At 42.0% G+C, this 10,453-nt stretch overlaps 1 protein-coding gene across 3 annotated transcripts in view; it reads left to right on the top strand.

The window, feature by feature from the left end:
- Positions 1-574: 574 nt before the first annotated feature.
- STK39 (serine/threonine kinase 39) overlaps positions 575-10,453 on the top strand; it is an 88,560-nt gene continuing 78,681 nt past the window's right edge. Inside the window, exon 1 of one of the 3 annotated variants that reach the window (XM_042040754.1) lies at positions 575-955. In XM_042040754.1, coding sequence (XP_041896688.1) covers positions 925-955 — 31 coding nt within the window. In that variant the 5' untranslated portion in view covers positions 575-924. Of the gene's footprint in view, positions 956-1,214; positions 1,476-10,453 lie in introns of those variants that run through there. The other 2 variants (XM_042040753.1, XM_042040752.1) reach the window with 2 other exon arrangements.

The raw sequence follows: 10,453 nt of genomic DNA, 5'->3' as shown, positions 1-10,453 counted from the left end.
TTATTGACTTTAAATATCGCTGCATCATCCTTCCTAACAATTTGTGTGGTTCAGTTCTTCTAGACAGTGCTATGGCTCTCCTGCTTGCATACTGTATTCGTTCTAATTACCTTAAATTCATTCTGTAGGAGGAAGTAAGATTTTGAACTATATGGAAATCTTGTGTTACCACTGTTCTCAGAGCTCTGTAAATCTTAAAATGCAAAGCATTCAAAGTAGGAGTGAGACTGTAGACTACACAAAAAACTATTTTCCAAATTACTTCATAGTAAGTAAAACCCTAATGATATCATTGAACACTTGACACTACTAAGAGAGTAGAAAAAAAAAATCCATACTATTAACAGCAATTTCATTTAACCCCAGGTTGGTTTTTTTTCAACTGTAAAATGGGAAGCACTAGAGAAGTTTATTTATTATTCTTATTTGTTTAAATCATTTGGTTCTGGTTTGCCAAGGGGAGCATTTTCAACTCTCCTCAGTCCTTCTTGCTGGCACTGAGGTGACATGGTGCAGCTGTCCTACTCATCCTGGAGAGGGCCACTCGTCATAAGGTGATTTAACCATTTTGCAGGACTGCAGCACCACCACCGCTGAAAGCAAATGCTTTCTTCACGTCCTCAAATTCGAATACATGTCATCTCGCAGCAGCGGCGCTCTTGGCAGTGACACTTGTATGTGAGCTGTGCTGCAGAGCAGCCTGTGTGCTTAAGCTATCGGCCTAACAGGTGCTTCAGCATCCGCCACGCGACGTGCCTTCCCTCCAGTCCTCCCCGACCCCGCGCTCGGCCCCGGCGGGGTCCGGCAGTCCGCGGGCAGGGCCGTGGCCTGCACACACTCGGCCCGCCACCCCGTGCAGGACCTCGCAGCGCTTCCAGAAGCACAGAGCATGCCAGCGAGCCGCGGGATGAGCGGGGAAGGACGATGGGCAGAGCTGCCGCCAGCAGGCTGGCAGGTAGGCTACGAGGTGCTGGGGAAGGCGGCGACCACCGGGGTGCGCGGGGCCGCTCCCGCGGGGCGCCTCCGCCAGAGCGCCCGCGCTGCTCCCTCGGGCGGGGGCGCATCAGGGGGCACCGCCTCGCTCTGCCGGCGCCGCACCGACACCGTCCGGGGCCGCCGGGCCCAGGCACCGCGCTCGGGCTCCGTCTCTCCGCAACGGCGCGGGGCGAACGGCCGGGGCCAGCGGCGACGCCCGCCTCTGCCTCCTCCCCCTCGGCGCCCTGCCTCCTCCCTCCGCCGGGCGGGCGGCCGGCTGCGCGGGTAGGGCGGGCGGGAGGCAGAGCGCGGCTGAAAGGTGTTGCTAGAGGGGAAGTTTGGAGAAGGTCGTCGGGTGCCTGGGCGCTCCGGCAGCATCATGGCGGAGCAGGGCGAGTCGCCGGTCCACGTCCAGCAGCCCCAGCCGGCCCCCGCACCCGCCACCCCGGCCGCCGGCTGGCCCATCTGCAGGGACGCCTACGAGCTGCAGGAGGTGATCGGTCAGTGGAGCGGGGGCGCGGCGGGGCGGAGGCGGGGAAGGAGGGCAGGGATGCCGCGGCCGGCTCCGGGCCTACCGGCGTTTGCTCTCCCGCAGGCAGGGCTCGCTCACTGCGGCGGACGCGCCCGGCACTGCAGCGGTGGCTGCTGCGAACTTTATCCGCCCGGCAGCGGGCAGCCCCGGGGGGCGGCGGCTCCTTCTAGAACCCGCCGCGCCCCGCCCGGTGCGGCTCGGTGGAGGTGCTACTGACCTGCATCGTCACTCGAGCCTTGCCCTGCTGGTTTGCACTGGGACCCCGGCAACTCCGCAGATGCGCTCTGGGTGCTTTATGTGTCTACGCTGTGTGTCCGTGGATGCGCACATGTGCGTGCATCCGCTTAGATTACTCTGCATTTTTTCCGGTGCTTTCATGGGGGAGGTAAATCTCACCCGTAGATCTGCTGCTCACGTGACGCCTCTCTCTTAATCAGTATATATACATCTATGCGTATATATGTTTAAACTATTTCCTCTTCTCCCTCACTGTTTCATCTTGTTCACATCTGCTTGTGCCCCTCGGCCCCATGCCCGTTGGTGGCACGTGAGGCCAGCGGGGGATTACAGCTTCGTTTTCACCCCAGCCAACCTGCTTTTGACCCGGTTTGCCATGTGAAGTTTAACCCGTCTGCTGGCCCCCTCCCATATCCCTGGAGGATGGGGACTTTCTTGGTTGTGTGCTTCAGCACTTTGTTCACGTGTCCAACTAATGCAGATCAGATGTGTTCAGTCTCCATTCCCTTTATTTGGATTAGGTTATTTTGAATTTTACTTGTGAAATGCTAACTGTTGTTGAAAGTATGTGCGATGGAAAGTTTTTCATCTCTTGGCCTAGATGCTGCTTGTTGCTAATGATCTACTTTGGGAAAATTTGCTTTTATTTGTATGTAACATTTTAAACTTCTAGCGAATACTGCAGATGGCAAAGACCAGCTCTAAGACTGATTGCTGTCTCTTACAAATGAGGCCACTTAAGTGAGAAAAGTCCAGGTGATTTGCCTGCTGATGCTGTTGATTATCTTCAGTATATTGCTAATTGTTGTCAGGCTGACGAGAACTGCATGTTATCGATCTGGAAGTTGTGTGTACTCAGCTTTGTCATTAAGCTTTTTATTTTCCACAGGCAGAAACAAAACAGTTGAGAAAAGTATTTCTTCCTTAAAATGGGATGGCTTTTTATTGACCCAGGTGGTACCTTTGTGTTTCTGTTTGTACTTCCTAGGCTGTGAATAGGGACTAAGGAGGGATGAGGGTTCAGGTGTTCAGGTCCCTGGATGTGGCTGACTTGGATGAGTATTGAGCAGGTGTTGCCTATGGAGGCCCCCCAAAAGTATGGGTTTACTGGACAGAGGACTTTGTCTTTCTCAGTCTGGATAATGGATCAAAGTTAGCCAAGTGGAAGTGACTCTACTAGCATAAACGTGTATCTTTGCTGAGGAGTAGATCCCTCTTCTGCGGTGAAAAAGGCCTCAAAGGTGTTGGATTATTCTTTGTCTAGGGTGTAATATGAGTCATATGAGTTACTTAAATAGTAGTTGTTTTCTGTTACAGTACCTGTAGAATGCCTGTGTGAGAATTTCCTTTAGAAACTCCTTTCTACTTTATTCTTTCCACTTAAAAGCTTGCATCTTTTGGTATGTAAACTGTAATCCTAACTGCTAATATATATTTACATACATCCGTTGAACAAGTGGATGCTAAATCGGACTAGCAGATACCAATCATTGTAGAGAAACCTTATTGCTAGTTACCTATGGGTGCTCTTAAATATTAATATTATTTAACTGAATGCCTAGGGAGTAAATTGAGGTCGGGGTATATTGAGTCAGATTCTTGGACACACTGAACTTGCCTGCCATAATTTCACTAAACTTAGGTTTCTTCCATGACTTTCTTTCAAAGTCACTGAGATGTATTTTGTACCACTTGACTAAAAAATCTTGTGCTTAGTCAAATATGTCTTTTTTCATTACACTTTGTATTTGTTTTCTTAATTTACAGGAGACTCACCACGAGATTAAATTTGGTCTGGATACTATTAAAAATAGTAAAAAAACCCAACCAAACACACCCCATCCCACTTTCTAAAAAAAAAAAAAAACCCCTACCCAACCAAGGCTCCTGTAAATTCTATGTGTTTGACCACATGCTGACATAATTTTGGAGCTGTAGGATGAATGTTGGTTTTATTGAATGTGGTAAGGGACTCTTGAAGAATCTTTTTTATGTCTGAGGGAGGAGAGAATGACGCGGTCTGAGCTTGGTTCAGCAGCAACCCTTTTCATGGGCTGTGCCAGGGTTAATTGCATTGTGAACAGTAGTTACCACTTGCTGAAACAGAGCTGATCACCTCTGGAAAGCACTACATACTTCTCCCTGAGGAGTTTGGTAGCGTCAGTTCAGTTCAAACAGCCCTTTCCCAGTTAAATGAGAAAAATAAAAAGACATTGAAGCACCGTTGTGGGCTTTGCAGGAGGAAAGATACACCATGCTGGTTTATCAAAATGCTTCCCAACAGAATAGACTTTAGATTCTTTGGTAACTAAAGCACAGATCCAGAATGGCTGTTTTAGGGGTGTTTAAAAGTTTTGGTGGGGATTATAAAATGAAAGTAATTGTTAGTCTTGTGGGCCATCTCTATCCTTTGGATTTAGCAGTTGGAGAAGTTCTATTCTTCTTCTGCGTGAGAACACAAAGTTTTCTTGTTGCTCATTTGTGTCTATCTAGCCACATGCTGTGTTGAAAACCAAGGCCACATGATACAGATTTCCAATGAAAAAGCTTTTTAAAATTTTTCTGTCTGTTGTATCCTCCATGATGGCTGGGAGATTCAAGTGCTGGCTGAGGAGAAAATACTAGTTTTAAGGGGTGCTTCTTATGAGATGTTATTCCAAGTCTGCTTTATTTTTTAGGTGGCTGGCCACTTCTCTGTAAACTCTTTGTCTGCAGTTTCATGATACATTTAATCTGCTCTAACAGGCAGCTGCTGAAAGGATCGCATTGATCTGACAGCGAACTAGTTCTTCTGCTGGGTCAGTTTTCTGCTGGATCAGATTCCCTCTTTGACTTGCTGCATGGCTTTGTGATTGATAGGTTTGATGCAAGGAAGAGGCTCTTCCAGTTAATGCCTAGATGCTTATATTTTCTGGAGTGTGAAAAAAACATTCTGATTGTGCTCTATAAATATATAAAGAGGGAATTTTTACATTAATTCGGATTAATACAGGCTGTCCATATACAAAAGCACTTAGAAGGGGATTCCTAATTGTTAGGACAGGAGGATCCAACCAACCTTCTGGCAGTAGTTACATAGATAAGAACTGTAATTGCTATTAAGGCAGAGCCAGATTTAATTTAGTGAAGACCTGGGAGATCTGAGATTTTAATGCATTAAAATGCTCAGTGGATTTTAATATGTATGGAGGGGGTTTTGTTGTTTTTTGTTGGGTTTTTTTGGTAAGATTAATATGACTTAGATGATAAAAAAGCAGCTTATAAAAACAATATTTGTGAGAGGTGTTCTTACACAGTTTGGGTTTATAACCAAGTATTCAGAATAAAATAACTGAAATTGATTTCTCTGGATTTATCATGTACATATATGAGTTTTTTCCTCAGAAGCAATATAAATCTCACAGAACAAACATTTAAATGGTAATCAACATTAACACTTTATTCAGTTTTGATTTTTTTTAAATCATCTTTCTACCTTTCAAGTTGTAATGAGCTCTACATCACCTGGATGAGACAAAGCAGCATTAAATCTTGGTTGATTTTTTTTGTTTTATTTTGGGTGGTGGTTTCTTTTTTTTATTTTTTTTGTTTTGGTTTTAATATGATCAAGTGGCTTTGACTTGAGTTTGGAAAGCTACTTTGGAATTGATGCTTCTCTGCCAGATGTAACTTTTTGTCATCCTGCACTGATGGAAGGTGGATTCTGTTATGCAGAAGCAGTGGATTATTTTGTGATTCGGTTGGGTGCTAATTTTCATTATAAAATTATGTTTTTCTCTCCTGCTGCAACTGACTTGGAAAATTAATTTGGCTAGGAAACAGCCAGAATTAGATTGAAATAAAGGGTTACTTTTACGAGACAGATTATCTATATTGGCTGCAAATCATTAAAGAGTTACCTTAGTTGAACTTGTTTGTTTGTCTAGCCTTTTTTTTTCTAACTTTGAGCTCAAGAATATCTTGTGGTTTGTTGCCTCAAAAGGTGCAGTGTTTCTAAGTCAAATGTGTTGGGATTTTGAGTAGAACAGGTTACCATTCGAGACTATTCTGCTGATTTTATGGTTCTTATTGTAAGCAGCCTGTGAATGAGGTTATGGCTTGGATAATGGCTCTGGGGTCTTTGGTGGTGTTTCCGGGGTATGTTACTTACTTTTTTTTCCTCCCCTGCTGCGTGTATTGCTAATGGCTCTTTGTCTAACAGAGAATAGACTCTCCTATGTTTGTTGTTATCAGTGATCTTTGTGTAGAGTGGTCTCTGATTATGATCCTTAGGAACCCATGTTCACGTTGGTAATACTGTATGCTGTTTTGAAAAGCCTTTCTATAGTTAGAAGTAAAATTACAGTTCTGTGTTGTTCTGTTAATCAGATGCTTGTGTCTCATTCACACTTTCCAAAATTTCTTATCCCTGTGCTTAATCAGGATGCTTTAAAATATTTGAAGGGCTTTCTTTTGCGGTAGTTTTTATGTATGTACTGTAAAAGAAATCACACTGTGCTCAATGAAATACCACACTAGCAACTAAAGATATGGTAAAATTTCATATTTGCTCTTGCAAAACCTCCAAAATTCCTGCATGAGGAGCTGCAAAATTTGATAAGTAATACTTCATGCTACCTAAGGTCTTTGTACCAAATTTGTAAAAAAGAATGGTATGCTTGCCTTAATTCTGCTCCAAAGTAAATTCTCCTTACCAATAAATCTTAAAAGTTACTACAGCAGCCTAAGCATATTGTACGTGCACATACTAAATACAGCCTTCGTAACATTATTTGTAACTTAATACAACTGTAACTCGACAGGAAGAGTTTAATTTTGTAAATGAAATTTTACGTTTTGGGAAATAATTGGTTGAGATTTTCTGTCTGCTAAAAACCATCTGTAGAAACTGGGGAAATATTAAATCCCCATTTAGTATTTTAATAAGGAGTGGCTTTTAATTCAGTTGCCAGGGTAAAGGTGGTCATGGTGCAATTTAAAAACACCTTGTAGAACATTCACAGTGCTGTGCTGCTAATGAGGCTGTGCAGAGCTTGAAGCTGTTAATTATTTGCTTTGTCTCCACATGGTAGTGTTGGGGAAGGGACCTTTGTCTTGGCTTTTTTTTTTTTTTTTTTGAATGAAAATGAACTTTCTGCATTAGAAATACCCAGAGTTGAGCCACAGCTGTACATGGCTGTAGTTTTCATTGGTTCAAAGAGGTTAGACTTGAAGTGATTCAATGTTCAAACTTTGTTATATAATCTAGTGAATTTTTTGAAAAAGTTAACTAATGCAATTGGAATTCAGACCTGTCAGGAAAAAGATTAAAAGATTAATTGTAAATTGTAAAAAAAAAAAAAAAAAAAAAGCTTCCTTTGAGTTTCTCCTGATTGCAAGTAACCAGCATATAAACCTTGTTTTTAAGTTACCTTGTTAACTGGAAGATTAAAGGAACATATACCAACACATCAGGCAATTGGCTGGTGCTAGGTAATGATAATTTACAGAAAATATGCTTTCCTGCTCTTTGAATCTTCCTACTTCCCTTTTGGTTGGCTCTCCTCTCCCTATACTTCCTCTTTCCCTTCCATCCAAGTTCTTCTTACAGATAAGGCCCAATACCTCTGATGCCTGGAAAGTCCTGGCTCCACAGGAGTTGTTTGAGTGCTGGAAGAGGAGCCGCTCTACTGGGAGTGTGTAGAAATTTGAAGGGATTGCATGATTTTGCCCCTTGCTAAGTGTTATAACAGCAGGGCTTTGCGTCTTTAGAGTGGAACCAATTCTTGTAACCAGCATTGTGCTTTGATGGTGGGGGCCAAGTTCAGATGTGGGAGAGCTATTTTAGATTGGGTCAGATGTTGTTTTGAAACAACTTAAGAGCTGTTTTACTTTATTTTCTTTCAGTGAAGAATCACTTTCTACTAGGTCTGAGACCAGTTGTTTTTTTTTCCAGAATCTGTTTGTCAAATGGAGTTTCTCTTTGTTAACTGGAAACAAAACCACATCTGTTCTGATTGGCTTGAGGGGGAAAAGCAGTGAGCTCTCCATGCAAAGGAGATGCGGGTGGCTCATATAGTGGCTACTTGTCTAGGTCATATTGCATTTTTGTGTGCCCTCCCTTGGTTCTCTCTTTCTCTTCCGTCATTTCACCTTCCAAAATAATTTGGAACTGTAAGGCAGCAGTTGATAGAAGCTTTTTTTTCTTCCAGTAGTAATAGTAGCTCTTGATGTTTAAAGAATGGGCTCTAAAAATCAAATTAAGTTAGCTACTCTTGTTAGCTTCTTGGGCTTGCTGAAGTCACTGGGCTACTGCTAAGCAGAGGTTGCAGAGGAGCACTGTGCTTGCAGGAAAATGTCACTAGGACATTTTCTGGTGCCCAAAATTAAAAGTGAGTTTCTCCCCACCCCCCAAAAAATCATACTTAAGATATGTTGATGCTACTTACCGTATGTAAATAAAGAATGAGCTGCATTGAATGAGTGGATTTTTCCTTATTTCTGCCTTTTACAGCACAACCTTTCCAGTAGGATGAAATCCTGACAGCTCTACTAGATTTCACCATTTCTTGCTAAGTTTGAAGGTCTTGGATGTGCACAAGGGTTGTGTGGTTGAAGCTTGTGGGTGTAAGAACATTATTATCCAGCAGTATCAGGATGAGGCGACACTGGTGTGGAACAAAATTCTTGAGAAAAGAATTTTCTCTAAAACTTTACTTTTTCCTTATAAGAAGGAAAAAGTCTCTATATATTTATACATACATATCTATCAGTCTTTATATGCACTGTTCTAGGTTCTGTGTAGTTGTGGGATCAACTCTGTAAATGAAACAAGCACTGTTGAATGCTTGTCTCTTGCCTTCTTTGATGGGGTTGGTCTGCTGTGCTCCCTTGCTGACCTTAGGGTTCTGTGGTGGTGATGCAGCTTCCTCCTGCACAGTGCTTCTGGCTGGAGACTGTCCTTTGGTATTGAAGGGGTGCCTGGGAGACTAAGAGTGCTAGACTGAAAAGATGGGGGAAAAAACCCAACCCTACCCTGAGGCAGAAAATGTTTTAATGATAAAAAACAAGGGGAGTATACAGGGACAAACAAGCTATCAATCATGTACCTAACAGTGCTGGAGGAATCTAATTTTTCCTGAAACTGATGTCAAGTCAGAGTTACTTTGGGAGTTGGTTACCTTTCAGGAGAGAGATACTTGGGGAATGGTAGTAAAGAGGAAGCAGCTTAATCTTCATGGAGAAGTGTGCATGCTTCCTGGCATTTATGTAGGCTTCAGTTGACTCTTCTATAGAAAATTTATATGGCAGTGGTGAGATGCTGAGAATGCTGATGAAGATGGTGGGATTTAAAGAGTCCCTCTGAACAATTCCCAGGTACATTTTGCCAGGATTGCTGTTCGTGACAGTCCTGTGGCTTGCTTGCAAGGGAAGCTCAGTGAAAAGTTTGAACAGTATTCTTCATTTGTTAGCTGAAGTAATAATTTTGTGGCATTAGTGGAGTTAATATTTTCAGTCCTTTGCCCATGGTATTTGACTAAGTATGTGATTTTACTCAATAGTTCAGTGAAACTTCAGGGTGATAAACTAGCTGTCTCTGTTAATCCTTTGTCTTTACAAATAACAATTTCTGAGTAATTTTATTAGCCTCATTATTCCTGTGGACGTCTAAATGCCTTTGAGGTATTTTGATTGTAAGTTAAATATAGATGAAACTTGAGAATGTCCTATAAGGCTGATGTAATGATTATGCTACATAGCGTTTAAGTTGAGCTATGCTTGTGCACTTAGAGAAATTAGAGTTAGAAGCAGGCTGAAAATTTGAATATTTTCATGCTTTCAGAAGAATCCTGTACTTAAAGGTCTTGAAAGTCAAGATCCATGTTGAATGTCTGTGTGCCAAGTATACCTGCTTCAGGGTAATGGTACAAAAATAGTTACTTTAACAGACCAGACAAATATTGTGTATTTGTTAATCATGGTTTCTGTCTTTTAGGAGTAACATGAACAAGATCATAAGCTTGAGCTATTGCTTTAGACTTCTGAGAAGCAACATACTTGGATTCAGAAGCACAGCCATTTAATTATAAAGTTGCTTTTTCCTTCTCACTTTTTTGCTCTGAAGACATTTTATTACAGGGTCTGAATTTAAGCTTATAATTTATTCTTCTTAGTGTCTTGTGCTTCCAGACTCTAAGCCACTTCAGACTAATAATAGGAACTTCATTAGAATTAGATTAGAATCACCTAATGAATATTTAATGATTTGATAGTATTTATATTGCTCCAACTCTTCCATTGTTTCATGAGGAGCAATATATGAGAAATAGGTAAGTTTTCTGCTTGTAGTGTGTGGTCACAGTAACTCAAATTCTGGGAGGCATGTTTTGTTGGGGTTAACTAGCTGAAGATGATTTGTAGCTCAGCACTGCTGTATTAATTAGAGATCTTTATGATACTACAGTAGCAATAATGCCTTTGTTTCGGTAGATTGCTGTTCTTCATTCTTGGAAGAGAATGATGCACTATGTGGTGACATCCGGAAGACTTGGAAAATACTGTGTTCATGGTATTAGGATTGTTCCAAGTGTTTACTTTCAAACTAAATGAGAAACAATAAAATATGCTGACTAAATCAACACCAGAATTTGTTTATAGTGCTACTTCAGAAGTGAATAGTAATTCTTTTTTAACAGCTTTTTTCTAGGCGAGAGATCTAACTTAGCATAG

The sequence above is a fragment of the Corvus kubaryi genome, unplaced genomic scaffold, assembly GCF_017639235.1.
Source record: "Corvus kubaryi isolate FWS band 111438036 unplaced genomic scaffold, C.kubaryi_AGA036_p1.0 37396, whole genome shotgun sequence".
Classification (NCBI taxonomy): Eukaryota; Metazoa; Chordata; class Aves; order Passeriformes; family Corvidae; genus Corvus; species Corvus kubaryi.
The sequence above is the reverse complement of the archived record's forward strand: the minus strand, read 5'-3'. Positions and strand labels throughout refer to the sequence as shown.